General features: G+C 38.6%; 2 protein-coding genes across 3 annotated transcripts in view; both read left to right on the top strand.

Moving 5' to 3' along the window:
* Positions 1-9,405, top strand: part of DDX46 (DEAD-box helicase 46) — a 72,796-nt gene extending 63,391 nt beyond the window's left edge. For both annotated transcript variants that reach the window (XM_081827043.1, XM_081827042.1), the window contains exons 22-23: positions 6,649-6,722; positions 8,762-9,405. In XM_081827043.1, coding sequence (XP_081683169.1) covers positions 6,649-6,722; positions 8,762-8,809 — 122 coding nt within the window. In that variant the 3' untranslated portion in view covers positions 8,810-9,405. The remainder of the gene's footprint in view (positions 1-6,648; positions 6,723-8,761) is intronic.
* A 6,782-nt stretch (positions 9,406-16,187) lies between these two features.
* Positions 16,188-26,681, top strand: C7H5orf24 (chromosome 7 C5orf24 homolog). Its single transcript, XM_006731012.3, has 2 exons — positions 16,188-16,479; positions 22,198-26,681. The coding sequence occupies exon 2, from the start codon at positions 22,201-22,203 to the stop codon at positions 22,765-22,767; it is 567 nt and encodes a 188-aa protein (XP_006731075.1). The 5' UTR covers positions 16,188-16,479; positions 22,198-22,200; the 3' UTR covers positions 22,768-26,681.

Here is a 26,681-nt window from a genome sequence, read left to right as displayed (position 1 = left end):
ATCCACGTCGTTGCAAATGGCAAGATCTCATTCCTTTTGATGGCTGCATAATATTCCATTGTATATATATACCACATCTTTATCCATTCATCTGTCGATGGTCTGTTGCAGTCTTGAGTTAGGTGAGTTGATAGAGATGTAACAGACATGGAGAGAATATAAGGTCAGTTCTAGAGAGGATAAAAATAAGGAACATGTATAAGAAAAAAAATAGTTTCATATATCATTTAAGGTCTTTATTTAGAAATTCAGAACATACAGAAAGGTGAATGATCTGTTTATGGAACTCTTTTAGTCTTGACTATTCAGTCAAATTAGAAAATCACTCCAAAAGAAAACATGTGTTTTAAGGACTGATGTGTAATAAGTAGAATATTCTGGCCAAAGGTTAGAAAGTAAATCAGTATATTAGTTCACTTAATGAATGTTTATCCAAGCAAGTATTCCCTGTGAAATTATGCCCATAAAAGTTCATGCATATCTTTAAAAAAAACTAGTAGAAGTGGACAGATAATACCATAACACAAAGTATATAAGTAAGGTATAATATAGAGTGATCAGATTTGGGTTTTTTTGTGTTTTGTTTTGTTTTTGGATTTTAATTTATTTGAGAGATTGTGTGTGTGTCTGTGTTTGTATGTGTGAGAGAGAGTGCACGGGAGCAGGGAGAGTGGCAGAGGGAGAGTATAAGGGAGAAAATCTCAAGCAGACTCCTTGCTGAGCGTGGACCCTGACGCAGGTTTAGATCTCATGACCCTGAGATCATGATCTGAACCTAAACTAAGAGTTGGACGCTGAACTGAGTGAGCCTCCCAGGCACCCCAGTCAGATTTGCTTTTTAACTTTATTTCACACATTCATGAATGAGTTCAAAAGAGTTTCCATTTTTATTTTTCCCCTAATGTATTATTCCACTGTAGAGTAGGACAACTTGCATCCCTTCATTTAAATTTAATCTGAATATCTTTGTAATAGACTTACAAGTGTAGACCAGCCAGATCCACTTCATCTATTTAATGAACTAAGTATTTGTTGCATACTGGTTTTGGAGCTGTGGAGAGGTTGATTCTGTGTGTTCTGTAAGCTCAGAGTCTACATACATAGTGCTTTAAATGGCTTTGATGGCTCCAGAGGAGCCTCTCACATCACGTATTATCTTGGGCACTAGCGTACTTTGAGGCGCACACATCACTTCTGACAAAGAAGCCTTATTACCTCATCCCTCTTCACTCTGTAGCTTACCTGTTTTTCTTCACAGTACTCATCGCAGGAATTGTAATATATTTTTACTTGTCTGTGTCCCTCCCCTACTAGAGTTCTGTGGGTGTGGTGACTTTATCATCTGCTCTATTCTCAGAGCAGATGGTAAACACTTGATAAATTTTCTGAGTAATGCATCAGATTAAGCCCTATAGTCACTTGTCTTCAGGATACGAAGTATTACTTGACAGGCATGTCCTCTATTTGATCTCTTTAAAGCTGCACTGTCCAAGAGAACGCTCTGTGATGGCTGTGGAACGCTCAGAATATGGCCAGTGTGACTGACATTTGTAAATTTTACTTAATTTTTGTAAAGGAATTCATATTTGATTTTTTATTTTTTTTAAGTAATCTCTACACCCATTGTGGGGCTCAAACTCATGACAATGAGATCAAGAGTTGCATGCTCTACTGACTGAGCCAGTCAGGCGCCCCAATTTTTATTAATTTAAATTTAAATAGCCACATACATGGCTGGTGGCTACTGTAATGGTTAGCTTTTCTCTAAAGTTTATTGTTGGAAAGATCAGTAGAAGGTATTTAGATCCATTGAAAGTATATTGTAAATGAGGTTTGTTGCTGTTAGTGACAGTGTTAGTGCTTGTTACATTTTGGCATTTCTTTGATTCTGTGAAGACTGTATAATTTTAGGCAAGTTCTTTACTGAATATAATCTACAGATGATTTGCTTACATACTAGGATTTGATTCTTTCCTGGCCCAAACAAGGAATCCCACAAACATGACTAAAAGTTAATTAGTGCTGTGCCTGTTTAGTCACTTTCCTTTGAATTGGTAACCTCAGTTGTTTTTGTGTGGCATCTTAGCATAGACACAAGAAGAGAAACACGTGTTGTGTGTATCCCGTCTACCCCTAAGTAGAAATCATTTCCTGGCTAAAAGTGCGAGATAGGGTCAGAGTAAGTTAAAGCACTGAAAAGTGCTGTTGCCAAGGTTATGCTGTTTTGTTTTGTTTTTTTCCCTTAGTAAGTATTTGCCTGGTGCTATAAACTTTTGATTAGTTTCCAGATTTCTGATACAGTTGATTTCAGATTTTTGCAAATTTATTCACTTTTTGTCCAAGGACAGGATTTTGGAGTTCCAGGCTCTGCCATTTTTACTGATGGCACTGTCACTATTGGACTTTTTAAAGTTAATGATGAATTGTGGCAATGGGGAAACTCAAATGCAGCCTTTATATGTTCCATGTTATTGCCATTCTGCCATTATTTCATGCATATTTTAAAATGCATGCATGTTTTAAAATGGTGTACAAAGGATGTAGAGCTAGAACTAAACAAATTGCATGTGTTTTTTGTGTGTGTGTGTGATTGTGACTTTTATTAAGTCAGGTATTTAAATGCATCCTTTTATGTGTCCTGAAAGACTTTTGTTCTACCAGTGACTGTGTGTTTTTAAATCATGTGATACTCTTCCTTACTGTGTAGTAAAATGAGGATTGCTGGCACCTAGTTCTTCAAGGAGAGAAAATTACACTGACATCTTTCTGCACTTGGAACTGGACAGGTCTCCCCTACTCCAGTGTTCTTTAGGCCATACAGGATGGAGACACAGTGTCTTCCAGTGGAATCTGATGATAAAACCCTTGGTATACATGTAATCAGCCTTTTATTTTCAGCTTGAATATCATGGGTGTCGTTTAAGCAAAACCAATACTTTTAATTGCCTGCCTTATAAAGACATAAATCAGATACAATTGATTGCTTTGAGAAAGGATCCTCTATGTAATTCTTGAATTTAAAGGTACTTATGTTTAGTATAGTATAATATATCAAGGTTCATCTTACATAGAACTTTATCAGAACATATCTCCTCTACTGCCAAGTGAAGTGAGAAGCCCACAGCTTCTGCTTGACTTTTCCATCCACTTAGAATGCTTCTGGTCATTTCTCTCCACTGTCAACTTGTACTTAGGAAATAACGTCTAGTTTTTATAATCTAAACCAGCTTTTTTCCTCCTATGTTGTAAGATAATCTTGTCAAAAATGAATCTTTAGAATTCTAGAGCCATAGTGATGGTTAAGAACTGGAGATTAGTAATTAAAGTGATCCAGAGCTTTGAGATTTTCATAGATGATTAGTTTTTTAAAGGATTTTTTAGTTTTTGAAACGTCAGCCAGATCAACTGAACTCTAATAGGATGAAAACAGGTGTTGGAAGGAGCCTATTGTCATCTGTTTCTAGTTCTGTAATTGGAGGGACCCTACTGCCTGGCTCCTTGGAGGCTCTCTGTGGCTCAGCAGTTTCAGGCCTCCCACCAGGCAGCGGGAAGGAGAACAGGAAGGACTTATGTGCCTAGCCATCCTATATAATTAATAGCCTGTTTTGTGACCCTCTCTTTTTACTAGTGGAGAATCCCTTAAAAACAGCCAGAGTTGTTTTAGGACCAATGAAAGGAAATGCCTCTTTTCCATGGCAGCTTATAAACATATGTAACCTATTACCTAAAGAAGCTTTATAAGTCAAAACTTTAAACTGGTCCAAATGGTCAGGCTCTAACTAAAGTAGGAAAATTACTCTTCTACTTGGATTTAGGTGAGAGTGTCATTTTCTTTTTTTAAAAACAGCACAGGATATCAACAAGCTTCACACCAACTCATGCCAAGTAGTATATTTTTCTCCTGAATTTCATTTTGGTTGTAATTTTTAGTCTGGCTTAGCTCTTGATTCTACCCTTTTGTTTACTTTCATCAACCTCTCTTCTCTTCCAGCACCCACAGCTTTAAAATGTGTGGTTGCTGGCTGGTGGAGGTGTAGGATTTAAATTAGATATGTTGCTACTTCACAGCCATACTCCTATTGTTAAACTGTTTCTTCTTCCTCCTCCCCTTGCTCTTTCTCCTCTCTTCTTCCTTTTCCTTCATCTCCTTCCCTTCCTCCCCTCTTCCTTTCCTTTGCTCCTTCTGGAATCAGAAAAGGTTATTCATGTCTAATAAGGGGAATTCTTGTGGCTTGTTTTCCTCATTTCATTTTCTTACATAGAATGATAAATATATAGTTTTATATATTGCATCCCTGGTTCTCATATTGTTTAACATTTCACTCCTAGTCCTTAATTTCTAGTCTATTGGTTCAGCTCTTGCATTTTTATCAGTGCACATTGTGCTACCTATCTACTTTTTTTTTAATTTTTATTTTATTGTTTGTTTATTTGGGGTTTTTTTGAGAAAGAGAAAGAGGGGAGTGGTGGGGCAGAGGGAGAGAGAGAATCTTTTTTTTTTTTTTTAAAGATTTTATTTGTTTGACAGAGAGAGATACAGCGAGAGAGGGAACACAAGCAGTGGGAGTGGGAGAGGGAGAAGCAGGCTTCCCGCGGAGCAGGGAGCCCGATGCGGGGCTCGATCCCAGGAGCCTGGGATCATGACCTGAGCCGAAGGCAGACGCTTAACGACTGAGCCACCCAGGCGCCCCGAGAGAGAGAATCTTAAGCAGGCTCCATGCCCAGTGCAGAACTCAACGTGGGGCTTGATCTCAAGACTGTGAGATCATGACCTGAGCCGAAATCAAGAGTCAGATGCTTAATTGACTGAGCCACCCAGCCGCCCCCCCTTTTTAACTTTTGTTTATTTTTATTATTCTTTTGGTGTATGCTACCTATCTAGACTTACCTGCTCCTAGCATTGTCCCTTGGCTTTAGATCCCTCCACACTACCCTTAATGGCTCTCTCATCTCCATGTCTCCTTTACTTCTGGTCCATATTTCCATTGACCTTACTGACATTTCCAACTGGATGTCACATGAGCTCTTCAACTACAGCCATCTCAGAATTGAATTTCATCTACCATGATGACTGCTGATAATACCTGTTTTTCCTTAGTTTTTTTTGCTTCTCAACTCTTAGCCACTTAAATCTGCCTGGAGAACTGAGGGAGAGGTTTTTGTAAGGAATGGTATGTAGAAGTCATTTTGATAGACTACTTCCTACCTTCTCATTCTGTTGTAATATCTTTACAACTATATGAATGAATGTCTCTAGACTGCCTCATCCTCTAGGCTATCTTGCTGTGTTCTTTTACACTCTTTTCCAACCACACTCTACTTATCTTATTCTTCAGTAATCATGCCTTTTTTTTCCTTGTTTTTTTTCCCCTATATTACTTATTTAAGAGAGAGAGCACGAGCAGGGAGGGAGAAAGAGAGGGAGAAGCAGGTTTCCCACTGAGCAGGGAGCCTGGTGGGGGACTCGATCCCAGGATCCTGGGATCATGACCTGAGCCGAAGGCAGACACTTAACCAACTGAGCCACCCAGGCACCCCTAAGCATGCCTTTCTTAATCTGTACCATTGCACATGGGATTCCCTTCACAAAATTTTCCATGGCATCACTTCTTCAACTTGGGTAGTCCTCCACCTTAGGGAATATAAGTGTCCAATAAATATTTGTTAAATAAATGAACCAAGGAGTTTATATTTCTCTTCAACTTTTTCTTAGTCTCTTTTGGACAAAGTGCTAATCATCTATCTTTTCTTTGCTCTTTTTAATCATACCAAGAACTCTATTTTTTTTTTTTAGATTTATTTATTTATTTGAGAGAGAGAGCACAAGCAGGAGGGGCAGAGGGAGAGGGAGAGAGAATCTCAAACAGACTCCCTGCTGAGTGTGGAGCAGGACGAGGGGCTTGATCTCATGCCCCTGAAATTATGACCTGAATCGAAACAAGAGTTGGACACTTAACCAGCTGTGCCACCCAGGTGCCCCCCTACCAAAAATTTTTTTTTTTAAAGATTTTATTTATTTATTTGACAGAGACACAGCGGGAGAGGAAACACAAGCAGGGGGAGTTGGGGAGGGAGAAGCAGGCTTCTGCTGAGCAGGGAGCCTGATGTGGGGCTCGATCCCAGGGACCTGGGATCATGACCTGAGCCGAAGGCAGACGTTTAACAACTGAGCCACCCAGGCGCTCGCCTACCAAGAACTCTTTTTTTTTTTTTTAAAGATTTTATTTATTTGACAGAGACACAGCGAGAGAGGGAACACAAGCAGGGGGAGTGGGAGAGGGAGAAGCAGGCCTCCCGCAGAGTGGGGAGTCCGATGTGGGGCTTGATCCCAAGACCCTGGGATCATGACCTGAGCCGAAGGCAGACGCCCAACCGCTGAGCCACCCAGGCGCCCCCCTACGAAGAACTCTTATCGCTACATGTAATGTGATCTCATTGGTTACATTTGAAACTCTAAAAGTAACCAGAATAATAAGCAGCCATTATATAATGTGGATGATGTTCCACCAGGTTCTGAAACGCTATCTTGGCAGGCAGTACAGTGTTTCTAAAAGTCATCTACAGTATTTCCTACTGGATCTCCATGACATGGATAAACATCCAGTGTAATTCTAGTAATACGAATAATGTTTTCCTCTTACTCATCAGGTGCCAATGAACTGGCTGTGCAGAAAGCAAAGGCAGAAATCACCAGGCTTATAAAAGAAGAACTGATTCGGCTGGTGAGTGAAAACCTCAAAGACTTACTTAATTTTGTTTTAGTAAATATTTTATTGAACTATAATAAAAATTCAGAAAAGTACACAAGTCATAAACATACAGCTTAGTGAATTTTCATGAAGGAAGCACACTGATGTCATCACTGCCCAGATCAAGAAACATAGTACAATACCAGCATTCCAGAAGCCCCCCGCGTGCCCCTCCTGTCACTATTCATCTCACCCAAATGTAACAGTATTCTGACTTTCAACATGGTAGATTAGTTGCACCTGTTTTTGAACTCCGTATAAGTGGGATCGATTGCTGTGTACTCTTTTGTATCTAATTTCTTTGACTCAACATTACTTGGAGGAAATCCATGTTGTTGCATGTAGCAGTAATTAATTATCTTTCGTGGCTGTGTAGTATTTAATTTGTGAATATACCCACAATCTATGTATTGGACTTTGGGACTGTTTTACTTTCTTTTTTATGAATAACACTTCTCTGAGCATTCTTTTTTTTTTTTTATTTATTTATTTTTATTTTTTTTATTTTATTTTTTTTAAAGATTTTATTTATTTATTTGAGACAGAGAATGAGAGAGAGCACATGAGAGGGGGGAGGGTCAGAGGGAGAAGCAGACTCCCTGCCGAGCAGGGAGCCCGATGCGGGACTCGATCCAGGGACTCCAGGATCATGACCTGAGCCGAAGGCAGTCGCTTAACCAACTGAGCCACCCAGGCGCCCTCTTTTTTTTTTTTTTTTTTAAGATTTTTTATTTCTTTATTTGAAAGACAGAGCATGAGGAGGGGGGAGGAGGCAGAGGGAGAGGGAGAAGCAGACTCCCCACTGAGCAGGGAGCCCTATGTGAGGCTAAATCCCAGGACCCTGAGATCATGACCTGAGCCAAAGGCAGACGTTTAACCAACTGAGCCACCCAGGTGCTCCTCTTTTTTTTTTTTTTTTTCTTTTATTTGAGAGAGAGAGAGACAGTGCCAGGGGCAGGGGCAGAGGGAAAGGGAGAGACAGTCTTAAGCAGACTCCGCGCTGAGCTTGGAGCGATGTAGGGCTTAGATCTCACAACCCTGAGATCACGACCTGAGCCAAGACCAAGAGTCGAATGCTTAATGAACTGAGTCACCCAGGTGACCCTTCTCTGAGAATTCTTTCATGTCTCGTTTGTACATACAGTATGCTTTTCTCTTGGGTGTATACCTTGGGGTGGAATTGCTAGTTATAGTGTAGACGTAGTTAGCTTTACATAAGTTTTGCTAAATAATTTTCCAAAGAGGTTATGCCATGGAAAAGGCATCTTTTTATAGACCTCCTTCCCAAAGAAGGTGAACACATCCCTGTGTCTTTTTTTTTTTTTAAGATTTATTTAGAGAGTGCACACAAGGTGGGGGAGGGGCAGAGGAAGAGAAGCAAACTCCCAGCTGAATGTGAAGCTGGCGTCGTCGGGGCTCCATCCCGCAACCCTGAGATCATGTCCTGAGCTGAAATCAAGAGTCCAGATGCTTAACCAACTGAGCCACCCGGTTGCCCCCATCCCTGTGTCTTTAGTAACAGCTGAAGCTTGTAAACTCCCTATCATGTGTACACTTTGTCCTTTCTCTACAAATGTGTGTTTGAGGTCTTTCCTAAAATTCCCCTTACAGAACTTTCTTTGGGGGGATAAAAAGTTTAAAGAATAGAAGCTACACAAAACAGGAAGGAAGAAGAAAAACAACCTTTTCTTTTTCTTTCTTTCTTTTTTTTTTTTAAAACTTTAAATCGAGGGCTTTTAAGACTGTTTCACCAAGGAGTAATAGAGAAAGAACCTTGATGCCACCACCATTAGTTGGTTCAAAACTGTTGTCCAAGAGTAGTCACATGAACACAGACAGATGATTGGTTATTGAAGAGTTTATTCTTCCTCAGTATAATAATACTAACATTTTCTGTTCTAAATATCTGGTAATGCTATAAGTTTGGAAAGGAAATTTCTTTGACATGTATTTCTTTTTCTTATTTTTTTCTTTACTTTTTCTGACTATGTATCTTTTTTTTTCTCTTGTAGCAAAATTCATACCAACCAACAAATAAAGGAAGATACAAAGTCTTATAAAACATCTGGAGAAAACTTCTTACTTGTGCTGGTCTGTGACACATGTGGCAGTTGTCTTGTTTACAATGTATTGTAAATTAAGATTTTTAAAATTCTGTCTTGCTGATTTTTTTAAATATATGAAACCAGTATTTGCTAAAGAAATCTTCTTTCAGTAAGTACCACCAGAATTATCAAACTGTATTTAAAGCAGACCTGTTTTCAGCATATGATGTCCTTTAATGTAAACTTTAAATATCAATATTTTAAATATCTGGATAATATTCCAGAAGTTTAAAAAAAATGGAAATATTTGGACTTTCTATTGACAGTAATAAAGTATACAAGTCACTAAGGGGCTCTTTACCTTATCCTCTTGAAATGAAATTGTGATCATCTCCTCAAAAAAAGGTAAAATTCTCTCATTTTGTGTCCTCCCCCCACCCTCCTTGAGCTTAAATCTTACTTGACTCAGTGGAACAATATGAACTGGACTTAAGAATGTTATAATAGAATTTTTACAAAATGTTTCAGTTTTTGTTTCAATTTTTATCATCATAAATGGGCAATAGTTGGACTGCTTTTTGGTTTTGTAAAATTAAAGATTTGTAGTTTAAGAGTTTTTTGCATTTCTTTACACTGCAAAGAGTTTTAGTATTTACTCCTTTTAGGTTCCCCTCACAATCTCTAGCTCTGGGTCTAGATACTAAATCTTTTTTACTCTTCCTTAAAAGAAAGTGATTTGTAGCCTGTAGATATTAATGTTTCCTTTTTCCCCTGAAAGTGTTTGTTTATACATCTGTACATAAAAACAGACTACTGATTTTAATCCACATTTTCTCCAGGATTATTGAGTAGGTTATGAATTTTCTTTCTTAAAAATTTCAAGCATAATGGTACCTGTGTTGTAGACTTAGATTTAAGCATCTCTCAGTGAAATTTAGCTCACAAGGAGTCATAAATTATATTTTTGACCCTTCAGATATAGTTCCTGAATATTCTAATTTAAATTGTTATGATTGGATCACCCAATATTCTTTTCAAGACTCCTGGTGTATTAGAACTTTGTATTGTTGTCACTTCTTGAAAAAAGAAAATTTCCAGGAATTAAATAGATATATTTCTTAAATTAAGAGACACAGAAGTTTCTGAATATTCTTGACTTAAGAGCTTTTTAAAAAGAAGAAAATAAAGCATACTAAAATCATATTAATAAGACATTAAGTGGTTAAAATGACAAGGAGTGTCATTTCTTCAATATAGTTATTCTTACTGAAAAACTAAGATGGATATAACTGGGAAATATTCTTGGATCCTTTCCATATCTACCTTCTTTCTTGGAAGAAGAAAACAGACCAGACACATGTAACAGGAGAACCAAATAAACCATTTACTCTAAAATGCAGGCATCTTGGGCTCCTTTTCTTTTCCTTTTATTTATTTGCTTATTTTTATTACCTAGTGATAGTTTGTTTCTTTTGATAGAATATATGGCAATCTCACATTGGTGACAATTGGTGCTCCCTTCAGCCTCCTGGATCACTTTGAGATTCAGAGTTTTACATCATTTTAGCATTACTACCTTTATGTTTGTATATCTAGATGTAATAAACCACTGATAGTATTTTGTCCTAAAGTGAAACACATTTCTCTGTTACAACATTTTTTAGTATCACACTGATTCTTTGATTTTTAAAATCAGAATGATGTATAGACTAAATTGTTTTTTAATGCAATATCAATATTTGCTCATGTTTTCTAAATTCCTTATAAAATAAAGTTAATTCAACCTACACTTTCCTAAAATTATCTCTGCTGAAATGTTTTATGCTGTTGCTCTAATTTTGTTTACATTGGTAGGCATGTGAGAGAAGTATTGTACTCTCTGTATCTTTATTAAAAATTTTAGCAACCCTGCTACCCAGAATATATGGTTCTATCCAAAAATATCTTCCTGAAGAAGCCTCTTAGTCTTAGGTTGTGTTTGTATTTGGCATAAGACAGATAGGCGATAGGTGAAATAATAGTTCATGTGCCAGTTGGCATTTTGCCACAGTGCACTCGTTTTACAAAATGGGAGTATAGACTTTAACAGTGATGGCTAAGTTATTTCCAAGTCATTGTACACACTTTATTATTTGATATGTTTCATGTCTTCTCAGCCTCATTGGTGTACAGATGGTGGTCAGCTGCACCTGAGACTGCAGTCCTTCCTCTGAGCCGGGTAGCCACGACATGTGAAGTTGTTTGTTTGAGCAGAACCAGCTCTTGAGTACCTGGGATTTATAAATCTTATAAAGCCAGCTGTGGGATCTGTTTCTAAATAGCATATCAGCACTGTAAGGATCACAAGCTAGAAAGCAAAACCTCCAAAGTTGTAACTTAGTTTATTAAAATGTTCTGGTTTTGTGTTTTGTTGATGATGGATGCTAAGCTCTTACAGTGGGCAGGAGTTCTAAGTAGCTAGCCCAGTGTGATCCTTGAGATCAGATGCTTCCTCTTAGATTTGAGTCTGGAGCTACTAGTTCTTCACAGTTTGGTACATAGTTTTAAGGATTGGAATCTGCTGGCATTTTTTTATGCCTTCTGCTTCTGGCATAAAAAGCTGAAGTTAAGATGGGTGTGTAAATATAAAGACAGAGTGAATGAATATGTGTGGAGGGATGTCTTATCTTTTTATTCAGTTTAGGTGATATAATCATCAGAAAACAATAATAAAAATCTCACTTGAGTGGGCTCTTTGGCTTAGGAATATAATCATCATCTTACTGCTTAATGTTAGGCAAGTTCTCCAGAGCTAAAGATGGCTACATTTCCCTCCCTAGTTAAAGATCGTCTGGGGTTTTAAATTGCAGGTATTTGAAGGTCTTTTTTTTTTTTCCCCCTTCTCTATCAACTTATAATTTTCCTCAGGCAGGAATCCCAAGTAGAAATGTGAAGAAAAATTGTAAACAAACATTTTCTTTGCAAAATCTCCACCATATCAGTGATCTCACCTTTATAGTGCCTTCTTGCTTAGCTGGTATTTGTGCATTTGTAAGTACATACTATCAGATCACATGACTGGAGAGGAATTTATATTTTTGAAGTTTTTATTTTTAAATAATCTCTTCACCCAGTGTGGGGCTCAAATTCACAACCCCGAGATCAAGAGTTGTATACTCTACGGACTGAGCCAGCCAGGCGCCCTGAGGAATTTACTTTTGATTATTTTTCTTGACTTTATTCTTTTCCAGATATGGCTTCAGCTTATAGAAGTTCATGATTTTGAAGCTCTAGCCTTTCAAAAGAAATTCTAACTTTGCATTAACCTTGGGGAGGAAAAACAAGTATGAAATAAAAGTTTTAACGCTTTGGAAATCTGGAGCTCAGAGTTACCCTTTCAGATATTATTAGGATTACTGTAAAAGCTAGAGTTTCAGAATGAAAAAATTCCTACATCATTTTTAATATATGGAAATACCTGATAGTTCATGTTTTGAATATTAGACCCTTTTCACAGTTTAACCTATTATGGAATAAAGAATATGTGAGGATTCAGTATGAAAAATGGGCTTTTTGTCCACAGAAGAAGCATATCATTTTATTTTTTTTTTAAAGATTTTATTTATTTATTTGATAGAGACAGCAAGAGAGGGAACACAAGCAGGGGGAGTGAGAGGGGAAGAAGCAGGCTTCCCACCGAGCAGGGAGCCCGATGCGGGGCTCGATCCCAGGACCCTGAGATCATGACCTGAGCCGAAGGCAGAGGCCTAATGACTGAGCCACACAGGCGCCCAGAAGCATATCATTTTAACTTGGCACTTGGTAGTAGATGGATTTCTAGCAGCTTATCAACTCCAGGCACTTCTTAGCAGCCTCGGATTTAACATGTCTGTGGCCTTTATTTCTGAATTCTTAGTAGGCTCTCAGGTGCCTGGATCCTGCAGTTCAAGGATCCTTGAAGGCATTATTTTCTGTCTGTGCTTTTGCCTATGGAAGTCTTCTGAAAGCTGAGACCCCCAGAACTGTATTGTTGACTTTTGCAAAAAGAGTCCTTTTTATCTCTCAGGCCAGCCCAGGGCCCAAGTCACCGATTTGGAAAGCTTGATGGAAAGAGCAGGGGGGTGAATGCCTGGGAGTTCCAAGGAGAATACAAGTTCCTCTAAAATTTTAGGGGTCTAGTGGTGCTATTTAAGTGTGTCTGGGGTGGTAATGATTCTGTGATACACTTCAAGTTTGAAAACTGATAATCTTCACTTTTTCTTTTGTTCTTGGATTTTGACTGCCTGTGATCTAACGTAGTGATCTTCAAAGTGGGGCACATGTATAGTAAGCCATTTGGAAAGCAGGAAGAAAATACTAGAGCTATTTGTGTTACTTTTTAAATCTCATCCTTTAAGATTTTTTTTTTTTTAATTTAGAGAGTATGTGTGAGCTGGGGGTGGGGCAAAGAGAGAGGGGAGAATCCTCAAGCTGACTCCCCACTGAGCACAGAGCTGATCCCAAGAACCCGAGATCAAGAGCCAGATGCCCATCTGACTGAGCCACCCAGGCGCCCCATTCTTTAATTTTTTTTTTTTTTGGTAGCTTTTATAATATGTTGTTTCGTGACTTGTGTTTAAATACAATATTACAATATTGGTAAAACAGTTCATGTGTACATAATTATAATTAAATTTACTATATTGGGGGTACCTGAACAACGTTAGGCAGGTTGCTTAAATGCTTTAAAACATTTGCTTTTTCTTATGTAAATAGATGTGGTAATACCTATCTTCGGGTTGTTGTGAGGATGAGGTGAAATAGAACATTTAAAGCATATAAAGATAGTGCCTGGCATATGATAAGCATCCAATAAGTATCAGTACTATTATCATTACAATGGGTGTAGGTTTTCTCATGCTCTGTTTATATATTGCTATTATTTTCAGTATTGCTATAAGCTGTATACCTAGTGAGAACAGTCCATGGCTACTGATAAACTAAAATCTAGAAAGTGAGATTCACTTTTTCTTTGTGTATCTTTCAGTTCAAGTGAAAGTATTTAGGAACACTTGTTGCCGTAGTTCAAAGGTCTCTAAAGGCAGCCAGCTCCTGGCTCTAGACAAATATTCCTTTTATGGCCTTCCTTTTGCATGTGTACAACCACCATTTATCATTCAAAAAATCTTATTAGCTGGTCCTCTGTCTGATCTGGCCTGCCCAGAGCCAGGCTGAAGCTGTTGGAGAAGGAATGAAGAATGTTGGATCAGGTCCAAATTGTATTTCAAGGATCTATACTTTGAAGAAGAAACTTTGGTTGATAAGTCAGAGTGTGACATTTAAAAGTGTGCTCTTGTTGCACATGAAGTGATGATAAATGGCTCTGCTCTTGAAAAAGCCTCTACATTCAGGACTAGTTACACGTTTTATCTGTGTGGCACCTCATTAAGGCCAACCTGAGATGATTCTCAGAAAACAGATTACTGCATTTAACACTGTATTCTGGTTATCAACTTGAGTTTTTGTCTACATCACCAGAATCTAAACTCCCTGAGGTCAGGGACCATGTTAGTCCCGTACCCCCAGGACTTTGCATTCAGTAAATATATGTTGAATTGACTAGTCACTTGTCCACAGTCATATAACTAGTAAGTGGTAGACCTAGATTTAAATCCACCTCTATCTTTACCCATTAGCTCATTTAATTTCTTATCCCTGCAAGGAGGACATTGTCTTCATTTCACACATATGGAAACTTCTGGAAAGAACAGTGACTTGCCCAAGGTACCATAGGAGACAAATGGCAGAGAGGCATTCAAACCCAGGAATGTCTGATTCCATGTCTTATTCTGGCTCTCTCTCCATTAGGCCTGCAAATCATCGGACCTTATTAAGACAAAAGTTTGTGTTTCTTAAGTGGTTTTATGTACAAATGACATTTCAGAAAAAAAAATACAGAGTTACGGATCTCGGATAGTCATGGTCTGGGAGTGCTACAGTGCATTTTCAAATTCCACTTGAAGAATAAAAAAGAGGACTTGCGTGGAGAAATCCTCTTTTAACGTTTTTTGGAAGGGTACTTAATATGTCCTCAAACTGTGTACATATTTTAGCTGTCTTCTACATTGGTATTTTCCTTTTATAAATGAACAGTACTGGTATAATCAGTCCTGTTCTGTAGTATTTTATAGAAATGAGTCAGAATATTTAGAATCTTGTTAGGGAACTATGCTTGATGGAAAATGAATAGGTTACCTTGTTTCATGTACTCCATTTGGTTTTCCTGTTGCTCCTGTCTTTGCTACTGGCAGCAGTGCCTGGGTAAATGCTGCGCTCAAAGCAGAACTCAGTGCTAAGAATTACCTCCTGACACAGTCTTCACTGCATAGGCAAAAAGGAGAAACACCGCCCCTAGCCTCTTAGCACTACCTAATAGGGTCTTTTAGGCAACCTTCTTAATTCTGGATCCTTTCCTTTCTCACATATTCAAAGTCACAGCGGGAAAACTGGGGAAACCAATCCCTTCTGCTAAGTGGCTTGTATGGGGTGACTGATACGCTGGAAATTTTACAATAACTACATAAAGGGGGGGATTTTGTAAGCAAACTACGTCTAGTCCCATCCCTTCTTGTGATGGTGTAATGAAGAATATGGCAATTTCTGAGGTCTTGAGTATAAAATCTTTTATTTTTTTTAAAGATTTTATTTATTTATTTGACAGACACAGGGAGAGAGGGAACACAAGCAGGGGGAGTGGGAGAGGGAGAAGCAGGCTTCCCACAGAGCAGGGAGCCCGATGCGGGGCTCAGTCCCAGGACCCTAGGATCATGACCTGAGCCGAAGGCAGAGGCCTAACCTCTGAGCCACCCAGGCGCCTCCATGAGTATAAAATCTTTTAAAAATTATAGCATGTCCCACAAAATGCGGCTCTTCATTATCACATGATTCTAGCCTTGAGGGTCCAAACGCCTTATATTATTTGAATATTCCCCATTTTGTTAGCAGGTGGAGGTCTCATCCTACCTGTCCATAACCAGTAAAGGACAGAAGCTGAGCCCTTTCAATATGCTTTGGAAAGCATCTGACACAATTAGGCATTAATCTTTACCAACAGCGATTAAAGGCACACTTTCTGGAACCAGATAGCTGGATTCAAATCCTGACTCCATCACATTAGTCCTGTAATCTGAGAAATGGGGTCAAGTAGGAGTTCCAACATCACAGAACCGGGGTGAAAATCAATCCTGTAACGAAGTTACTCCGCTCCCGGACGGTCTCTGCCCATCTGCAGCGTACGGTCTGCACCACAGCCTGAGCTACACCGGCCTAAGCCCCGCCCCCTGCCCGTCCCCACCACGCGCAAGCGCAGCCTGGCTCCGCCGGCGACCCTGCCCAGGCTTGCGTGCTGGTCGTCGGCGGGAGACTGGGTCTCGCGATGTGCGTGTGCGTGCGCGATCCTTGCGAGCTCGCGCACGCCTCCCCTCGCAATACTGGGCTGTGGCGGCCTCTTCCTCTTGCGCTTGGGGCAGGACCCTGAGCGGTGGCCGCGGCGAGAACTGAGCCCAGCGTCCGCTTCGCCGCCACCGCCCTCGCTGCCTGCCCGTCTGACTTGGGCTCTTCGCTCAGTGCCGAGGCGACAGGCTGGGAAGGGAGCGGCGCCGGCGTGAGATTCCCAGCTGATGGGCAACCCCTGGGCGCGCTGAGGGGCCGGGCTACCAGCGGCTGAGGTAGGTGGGCGCGCGGGGGTTTGTCACTCTGGCTCCGAGCAGAGTCGGGGCGGCGGGAGCTCGTGGAGAAGGCGAGGAGGCTGCGAGAAAGGGGGCCCAGCCTGCCGGTGCGAAGAGGTCTCCGACCCACGTTTGAGGAGGGGCTCTGGCCCAGCCCGCAGCGAGAGGAGGGGCCCCGGACGTAGCCTGCTCGTCCCTCGGCGTGGAGCCATTATTGGGGGGAAAATGCCTCCTGCGGCGGGGAGCGGGGGAAGGGGTCACCTTTTCTTTTCTTTGAGAGGTCAAAATTAGCAGTCCTCCCTGTCCCCCGTTAAATTAAAGCCTGCCGGCTTCGAGATGGACATCTAGATGGAGTGATCTGTGGACTTCTGCAGCTTGCAGAACTCCCAAGTGCACGGATAGCGGGCTATGAATTTTGGTGGTTGGAGGGTATACGACTCTTTCTCTGGTGTGGGCGTGTATCTTCTGCAAACTTGTTATTGTTAATGCATTAATAATCGCTTTTGGTTACAACAGGTAATACATTTCCAAACGCCTCTTGTCAAATAAGGATTCTGGCACGGGGGAAACTGCGCCGTGGGGCACAATTAAGGGGTGGAAAGAAGACAAAGAAGGCCGTTATTTATGATCTGTCTTGGTATCAAAACTTTCCGTGGTGGGACAGGATGCATGGCTTTTGGCATTTGTTTTGGCCCTCGCTGAATAGACTGAGTGACGTGGGTCACAAATGGACTTTCATTTAGAATTATAAAAATATATATGATTCTGTATAATCGTTGCAACCCAAATGACCTAAAATAAATCTCTGAGAATTAGGTGATGTTTGATCTTCGGAAGAGAACAGAACTTGGGATTTCTTGAAAGAAAGATATTCTCCATGTTTAGAAAGCTTCAGGAATGCTTTGTGAAGTTACTAAAAATAGTTGTAGTTCTTTATGTTGGCAGTAATGAGTACCACATTCAAGAAAAGGGAAAATAATTATTTCATAAAGAACGGCTCATCCAGGGACTTTCATGTTTAAATACAGTAAAACAGCTTCAAGGATAGCAAGTTTTAGTGTGTGCCTTTTTTTTTTTCCCTTAAAGATTCATTTATTTATTTTAGGGGGGCGGGGGGAGGGGCAGAGGGAGAGAATCCCAAGCGGACTCCCCTCTGAGTTTGGAGCCGGACGCGGGGGCTCAGTCCCACGACCCAAGCGGAAATCAACGGTCTCTCAACCGACTGAGCTTCCCAGGCGCCCCAGTGTGTGCTTTAAAAATTCTAATTTAGTCATAGTTAAAATATATAGAAGCTCCTAGTTGACTCCCGTATATTCAGTGAACCATTTTTAAAGGTAATTAACCTTTGATAGGTTACACATTGTGTTATGTAACTCTTGGCTTTCATTCAGTCCAAACTATAGAAATGTATTCATTCTCATTCTCTTTAAGAAGTGTGGCCTGCATACTTTCACTGAACTCTGTACTATATTATGGGAAGAGTCTTAACAAGAAAGAACAGTATGCTGCCAAGCCCTGAAGTAGGAGACACTATTAAGTGTAGGATTTATTAATGCTTGTATATATAAATACTGCTTACAAACATATATATCGTGTGTGTGTGTATGATAATGCACAAAAGGATCTAATGCTGTTGAGTCCCATCTTAAGAGGTTGAAATCCCAAAGTAGAAAGGATGCGTTTTAGCTCTTTCCTTTTTAGTTAACTACATCAGTAACTGTCATAGTAGATTAATTTCTTTTCCAACTTTTTTTTTTAAAGAGAGAGCTCAGGCTGTGGATGAGCAGAGTGGGGAGAGGCAGAGGGAGAGAGAGAATCTTAAGTAGGCTCCACACCCAACTTGAAGCCCCACACGGGGCTCTGTCTCACGACCCTAAGATCATGACCCTTTTGAAATCAAGAGTGGGACACTTAACCAACAAAGCCACCCAGGTGCCCCTCTTTTCTAGCTTCTTAATCAGTTATGGAGTAAGTAGAATACTGTATTGATTTTTTGACAGTAGCAGGGAAGAAAAACATAGAACATATAGAAGACGTGACCTTAGAAATGTTCTTTAGGTCAGTGTCTCATTGTTTGTCCATTGGAATAAACAACTTTACTCCTGTTTTGTGTCCTAGTGCTTAGAACAGTGTTTTGCATGGACTTGGCTCTCAATAAATGTGAGCCGTGTCAGAAGTAAATTAACATAATACAAACCAAATCCCTAAATTCCTGGAGAAGATTAAAGGAATTGGTGAAAGGTGCCTTTCTTTCTTTCTTTCTTTTTTTTTTTTAATTACAGGTCTACTTTTTAAATAGTGTATTTTTTTTTTCAGTGTTTGTTGGTGTCTGAGTAGAAGATACTGGCCATCTTGCCTTTAAGAGCCTAACGTAATGTAAACTGGCTCTGTATCCTGAGTGCTAATATATGGTGAATGTTCTGATAAATTAAGAGGAAGTAAAGTTAAGGGAAGTAAGGTCCAGAGGAAAGGTTTTGGTAAATTAATGATAGGAACTTAAAAGGCATGAAATGTAAAGCACTGAAATAGACTGTAGGAAGAAACATTTTCTTCCTTTACTGTCAGTGCTGGTTGTGGAAGGAAACTTGTACCTTTCTACCTCATTTTACTAGAGCTTTCCTTGCAGCAGGGTGATTTCTGAATGATAAAATTGAAAAGGGGGTAACTTTTTCTCTTAAAATCTTCTCAGAGGTCTGTGTTTCTCTTTGTTTTTGCATGTGGTCTCTAGTCCAACTTTATTGGCAATAAACTAGTATTTTGATTCCTGTCTAATTCCTGTTTATATGTCTCAATTAGTTTATAACTTGAAGGGGAAAGGAATGTGGTTAGTCCCTTCACAGATTCCAACGTTAGCTTTTCTTCAATTTGGAAAACAAATCTGTTTGACTTTGTAGGTATTATCAACAGAAAGATTTTGTGGATATTTGGAGAGGTATGAGCAAAAGAGGTGAATAAAAAACAGGAATATTTTAAAGTGGGTCTTATGTTTTCATTTTAGTATAGCTGGGTCATTCTCATGGTAGGGGGTGAGTTTTGCCCCACCCCCCCACCTGCCCCCATGCCCCCTGCCAGGGAATATTGGGCAATGTATGGGGAAACTTTAGGTTGTCAAATTGGGAGGGAGAAGAGAGTATGGTTACTGACATCTAGTGGGTAGAGGCTAGGGATGCTCCTAAGCATCTTAAAATACACAGGACACCCTCTCCCCCCAAAGAATTATCTGATTTAAATGACAGTGCTATTATTGAGAAACCCTGATGTAGTTGTGTATTATGCTGAAATTGTTGGTTCTGATGTGAGATTACCTGAATTCCTATTTGGCTTTACCATTTCCTAATGTGTGACCTTGCAAATTGGTAAAAATCCCTCCTTTCTGTAAAATACGGCTAATAATAGTATGTTCCTCATAGAGTTGTGTGGATTAAATCAGATAATGTGCAGAGTGCCAAGCTTATTACCTGGCACATAGAAAATGTTCAAAAACTGTTAACTTTCAGCTAATATTACTACATTTGGAACACATCTTGATCTGTCTTTATTTCTGAGCTGAAATTAGAATTTGAGCTGGTGAAGTGATAATAACATTTCTTATTATATCCTTGGGGATTGAGCAAAGAATTACTCTTTTTAATATTTGTGTTAACTCATTTAAATTGTTTTATGTTCTCAAGTCTGTAAGGCTTCTGCCATAAACAAATAGCTTATCATTGTAGATATTCTTCCTTTATGGTTAAGACTTTAAGCCAGCTGGCGAATAGCTCTGTATCTGTTGATTTACAGGAAATATTTAGTAATTTAACAAATTCAATTCTGTGACTTGACTCCCATTTCCTTTTGCCTTTATAACTGAGGTTTTGGTGCAATTTTACATGTATGGTGTGTGTAGGCAAACATTAACAGCTTAGGGGCTAGATCTTACTATATACCTGTGACTCTTTTTCTAAATCTGAATTGGAACTCATATCTTTATTTTTCTTACCTTATTGGAATATAATACTTTAGTTTCACTACACTCATTTTCTGGGGCACCTGGAGGGCTCAGTCAGTTAAACATCTGCCTTTGGCTTGGGCATTGATCCCGGGGTCCTGTAATTGAACCCAGCATCGGGCTCCCTGCTCAGCCGGGAGTCTACCTCTCCCTCCTCCTCCTGCCTTTCCTCCAACTCATGCTCTTTCTCACTCTCTCTCTCTAATAAATAAATAAAATCTTTAAAAAAAAAATAAACTCATTTTCTGTGTGTCTAAATGATATGGCTGTTCAGTGCTGACCTGTTATGGTAGTGGTTGTAATATATACTTTATAAAGAAAAAAAAATCATGGGGATGTTTTCACAGACAGAACAGAGACTGGACTCTTTGTTAATTAGTCAGTCACAGGGCTCTTTTAAGGGAAGAAGATTCACACATTTATGATCAGGAAGAAATTGCACATTCAGCTTTTTGTCTTGATAATCATACCTTCAAAATAGAAATATTTTATTATGATTGTTACCTATATTTTTGTAGTGTAATTCTCAATTGTGTAAGTGTTGGTTCATTTTAGCTAATGGAAACCTTTGTTCACCCTTTATGAGTACTTCCTCCTGTTTGGATAGTTTGGATTAAAAGTTTTTGTTTTTGGGGGTTTTTTATAGATTAGTTAATTTAAAGGGGTTCAGTACCTTGAGAGATTGTGTTCTTAGCTTGGCACATTCCGTGTTTTGTAAAGTGTAGCATACACTGAGGATCCTTTTTTTTTTCCTTTTTTTTAAAGATTTGTTTATTTTAACAAGCCAGCGAGATCGAGAGCACATGCGCGAGTGGGGGAAGGGGCAGAGGGAAAGAATCTTCAAGCAGACTCCCTGCTGAGCGCGGTGCTTGAAGCAGGGCTCTATCTCACGACCCTTGAGATCATGTCCTGAGCCGAAACTAAGAGTCGGATGCTTAACTGAGGGAGCCACCCAGGTGCCCCAACACTGAGAATTCTATATCAATAATAAGTTATAATAAGGAGGAAGTGTCCACCTTGTGGCAACTATGGCCAGATCAGATGTGTATATGTGAGAAATAAAAGGCCAAAAGAAGGCATTCTAAGAATGTTAGGCAAATGGAAAAAAAAAAAAAAAAAAGAATAATGTTAATAGAGTTCTTGTGTTTGTTGTTATCCTTTTAGGGTTTCATAATCTAGAAGAAAAGAACCTGTAAAATGTAACAGATTTAGGGGCGCCTGGGTGGCTTGGCTCAGTCGTTAAGCATCTGCCTTCGGAAGCTCAGGTCATGATCTCAGGGTCCTGGGATCGAGTCCCACATCGGGCTTCCTGCTCGGCGGGGAGCCTGCTTCTCCCTCTCCCACTCCCCCTGCTTATGTTCCCTCTCTCGCTGTGTCTCTCTGTCAAATAAATAAATAAAATCTTTTTTAAAAAATGTAATAGATTTATTCTCTAATTATCCACTTTTCCTTTTCCTAAGCAGTGAACATTATGGCTACTAATGCAGTATTATAGTTGAGTTATCCTGTGTGACTTATGTCCATACCCTTGGTTAAGTTGAGGAAAACAAGTATCTTTGAATCTGCTGATGTGTGTTTGTTTATAAGTGGTCTGGAGTCCTGCCTGTCGGCCTAATTTTAGGTAGCCTGCATAGTTTTTGGAAGACAGACTATTTTCCCACTGAATACTGTCATACAGGTATATATTTGTATATGTGTATTTATGCATATTTGTTATTTATTTTTGGTAGAAAATGATGCATCCTGTTGCCAGCAGTAATCCGGCTTTCTGTGGGCCTGGCAAGCCTTCCTGCCTCAATGAAGATGCCATGAGAGCTGCTGATCAGTTTGACATATATTCCTCCCAGCAAAGCAAATATAGCCACACAGTCAGCCACAAACCAATGGCTTGTCAGAGGCAAGACCCATTAAATGAAACACACTTGCAGACTACAAGTGGCAGAAGTCTAGAGATAAAAGATGAACTAAAGAAAAAGAAGAATCTCAACCGATCCGGTAAACGTGGCCGACCTTCAGGAACCACCAAATCCGCAGGATACCGTACCAGCACAGGCCGACCCCTGGGAACCACCAAAGCAGCTGGATTTAAGACAAGTCCAGGCAGACCTTTGGGTACAACCAAAGCTGCGGGATACAAAGTCAGTCCAGGGAGACCTCCAGGTAGCATTAAAGCTCTGTCCCGTCTTGCCGATCTTGGTTATGGCTGTGGCACTGCTGCTTTTCCTTACCCTATGATGCATGGCAGAGCAGTTCATGGGGTAGAGGAAACCAGCAGTGAAGTCAAGCCACCCAATGAGTGAGTGAGGCAGGAAAGGAGGGCCAGGTTTAGAAGGAATATTGTGAATAATCCCAAAGCTTCTGGTTTTACTTTGACATACATGATACTATGGCCTGGGCTTTCCAAATTTGTTTTCCCGTTTGATTTGTTTTCCTGCCTTTGCTTAGAAACTGCCATATGCTGACAGATGCACTCAGGGCATGAGCAGTGGCATTGTATTTGTATATAGGTTCAAGTGTAATACCTAACTAAATCATTTTTGCTTTTTCTTTAGAGTTCTGGTTGTGTCTCATATTTCATTACTCCTTTTGGGCCATTTTAAATAGATGCTTTATGTGCTAAACAACTGAAACCATTATACCTGTTAGTTTGTGAAGTAAGCCTACAATATAATAAAGATAATATCCAAGGTATTTTTAACTGATGGAACAAAGCAAACTAATGATTCAGGATTACTTGAGGTAATGGCTGTGAGTTTTTGTAACATTTATTTTCATGAGACAGGACACAGATATTTGTATGCTTTGGCATTTGCATAGACTTCAGATGTTAAAAATCTTTTAATGTTCTAGGTTTAAGCAGCAGAAGCTTATTTATTTTATTTCATTGATCTACATGGTATTAATTGATTTAACCATCATTCCTAAAAGAATTCTTTAGTGTTTGCCTTTCAACAATGATACGTTGTGTATTTTTTAATTGCCTAAGAGCATATATACCAAACACTACAAACAATTCATATTTACACAAAAATTAAACTTTTTAATGAACACTGCACATTACATTTCTGGTGAAATATGCATTCTGAGAATAGCATACATAATGTAATAGAAAAAGAAACATTCTTAAGGTCTGCATGTAGCTGTAGTCACTACATTTTGCCTTTCATATATTTAGTTTTAAAGCATTATACTTAAAACATTTATTAATGTTGTTCATTTATTCAAAATTTTATTAGTTTTTTTCCTGAGAAATTGTCCCATTGCATTAGCACTTACAGTGGTTTCAGGTTTATATCTACTAAAGGACACAAATTGAATGGTAGAGTCTAAAACTGGTATAAACAAAATGCAATTGTCTGTCAGAACCCAAATATTAAGAAATATATAGGAATCCATCTATGCATGAATCATATAAAAATATGTTGATTAGTTTAATTAAACATCTAATTGTGGCTCCAGTGAGACCACTTCATCCAAAAGAAAATTTTTTCCAACAGTGTTTGCTTTAGAAGCAAGATAGAAAAGAAAAAGTATTGGGTAGATGTGTATGGTAGGGACAGAGAGAAATCACTCTTCTCCCCTTTCTGAAAGGAATAGTCTTCGTTAATATACATTTTATTTATTCTGAGTTTGTTCTAAATAAAATAAACTATTACAAACTTTGGATTTGAAAAAATTCCACTCAAATTGTGGAATTTTAAATGCCTTTGAGACTATAGTGTAGATTTGCAGGACCCAAAAGCTTTTAAAATAATTAGAATTTTAAAAGGGAGCACATTGTGTTATTTGGGCTTGCCCTCAGTTAATGCAAACTCTCGTTATTGCAAATGGATGTCATGTTTCGTACCTTTTCATCAGGAAAAAAGCAGCAAGCCTTCAGGCGTTCCAGTGATGCCTGACACAATGAGCTGGACTTAATGCTGCTCTTTATAGTAGGAGGTGTTGCATTGTATGTGGGGACTGTGTGTGCACTGGCATCTAAGACAGTGAATGACCTCAGCAATTTCAGCTTTGCACAAACCATAGAGAACAATATTGGATGACTATATAATAAGTTGTAACATTCTGGCAGCTAAATTGTTACAAGAGTTTCTCCTTGCAGAAGCTTAAGATATAAAACTTTGAATAATTTACTCAGAACAGTATAACTTCTGACACACACAAATGCTTACATCTTTATTCATATGTTTATCCAGTTTTGATATGTATCTGTCATTTAGCTGTTTCTCAAGGTGATGTTCAGCAGTTGGCTACTTAAAAATCCTCTTTTGAGTTCCTGAAAATAGCTGTTTAATTAAATGTTCTACCGTAGGATAATGTATATCACCGTTAAGGATTTGGTTGCCTCTTGTTTTATACTGTGTCCATTTGACAGTTCCCTTTAAGTTTATTTTCATTCCTGATTTTGTTGTACATACCCTTCCCTTTTTCTCTTGCCTTTGCTTCATTCATTCATTGCCCTGCCTCTTTCCCATCCTTCAGCACATCTACTCAGTGGTGCTGTGCTATGTGTCAGAAGATAAAGCAGGTGTATTATTGTATAATGAATTTTGTATACATGTTAATGAAATGGTGAAATCAACTAAAGGAATTCTGTTCATAACAGTGTTTATTAATATCAGGAGGCAAATGGCTACAGTTGTGAATGGTTAACATTGTTTAGAAAGCTGAATTTTCTGTTCATGTAAGCATTTACCTGGAGTAATTAGATCTGTATGGTGGTGAGCATCTCCTGATTCCACTTTTCTCCTTGTGAACAGTTTATTGGTGCCATGCTGAAGAGAAAGACATCTAAGTGATAACATGAAGTCTTAAAATATAAAATATTTTTACTTCTCTATAAAGACTACATTGTGCATCTTTTGTAACACTGTCTCTTGTCATGATAAACACTGAAATAGCATGTTAAACAATTGCCTATACTTAATATAATCAGTTGGGGAAAACTGGCCTTTTCCTCCAACTGTGTGATTGTTCCTTGAAAGGTAAATTGCTAATTTTATATTGTATAATTCTGTTCTTCATAAAATAGGTTTCACTATTCTATATTAAAACTGTTGGTCAGAAAATGATCTGCTATTCAAGTAAGTTGGCTTTACTTTTTTTCTTTGAAAACTATTTTAACATGCCTTATTTATTATCATATTAACAAATAAGCAGCTAATACAGATGAAATTTTCATTTTTTGACAGATATAACCTTGCATAACTAATCTTTAGTATGGGATGATTTTGATACTATCTTTGGAGTTTTGCACTGGATATTAAAAAAATACTGGCATAATGTATTGGAAGAAAATAAGTATCTGATTAATTTTTAATATTTGGGGACATTTTTAAAAATCAGTGTTCAATTAGACTAAAATATTCTTTATATTTTTTATTTACTTTTTAAAGAAAACATCTGTTAAAGTAATAAAAGTAATCTTCATTCCAAACTGATGTTTGTGTGAATTTACATGTATATTTTCATGATGTAATAGAGTTTCTTTGAGTTAAGGAGGAAAAAACAATTATCTGGATCCATTTATTAGGTTAAAGGTGATCCAGCCAGTGTAAGAAAAACCAGTGTATGGGCTAAAGAAAAAAAAACCTTCTCCTTTATATTCTAAGAAGCTTTAAAAAAATAATTCAGGGGATGTTGGCGATACCTGCTGCTCTTGTCGGTCATTGTCTCTGATATGCAGTGAAATTTTATGATCCCTTTATGATATAAAAATTCACAACAGTTAAAAACATTTTTTTCCTTGGACATAAAATATTTAGATGCTATTATATTTTTGTTTTTATTATGGCTTACCTATATGCTATTAAACTCTAGGATGTATCTAAATCTTTCCTTTGCTTTTCCCTCCCCCTCCTCCAAAGTAGGTAAATCTGTACTCTCACATACAATGTATTTAATTTTTGGAAATTTTAATGCTATAGTAAATCAAGTGTGTGATTTATAGTAATCAGACCACTTTGATTCTTTAAGTTTCACGGTTTCCTTTTTCCACAGATAATTACAGAGAAAATAATTACCAATTAACTGATACAAGCACGCTGTCCTCTGCTGTAAAAAGTCTGAATAGATACTGTGTATGTTTTTATGTCCATGAACTTGAGCTACTCGTGTGCAATTATGTGTATGGGAATGGAGTAGTGTTCATGATTTGTATCTACATCATCATATGGATGTATATTTATTAATAAAGTCATTACTTTAAAACCAA

The sequence above is a fragment of the Leptonychotes weddellii genome, chromosome 7, assembly GCF_054177405.1.
Source record: "Leptonychotes weddellii isolate Sample4059 chromosome 7, ASM5417740v2, whole genome shotgun sequence".
In the NCBI taxonomy this organism is placed as follows: Eukaryota; Metazoa; Chordata; class Mammalia; order Carnivora; family Phocidae; genus Leptonychotes; species Leptonychotes weddellii.
The sequence above is the reverse complement of the archived record's forward strand: the minus strand, read 5'-3'. Positions and strand labels throughout refer to the sequence as shown.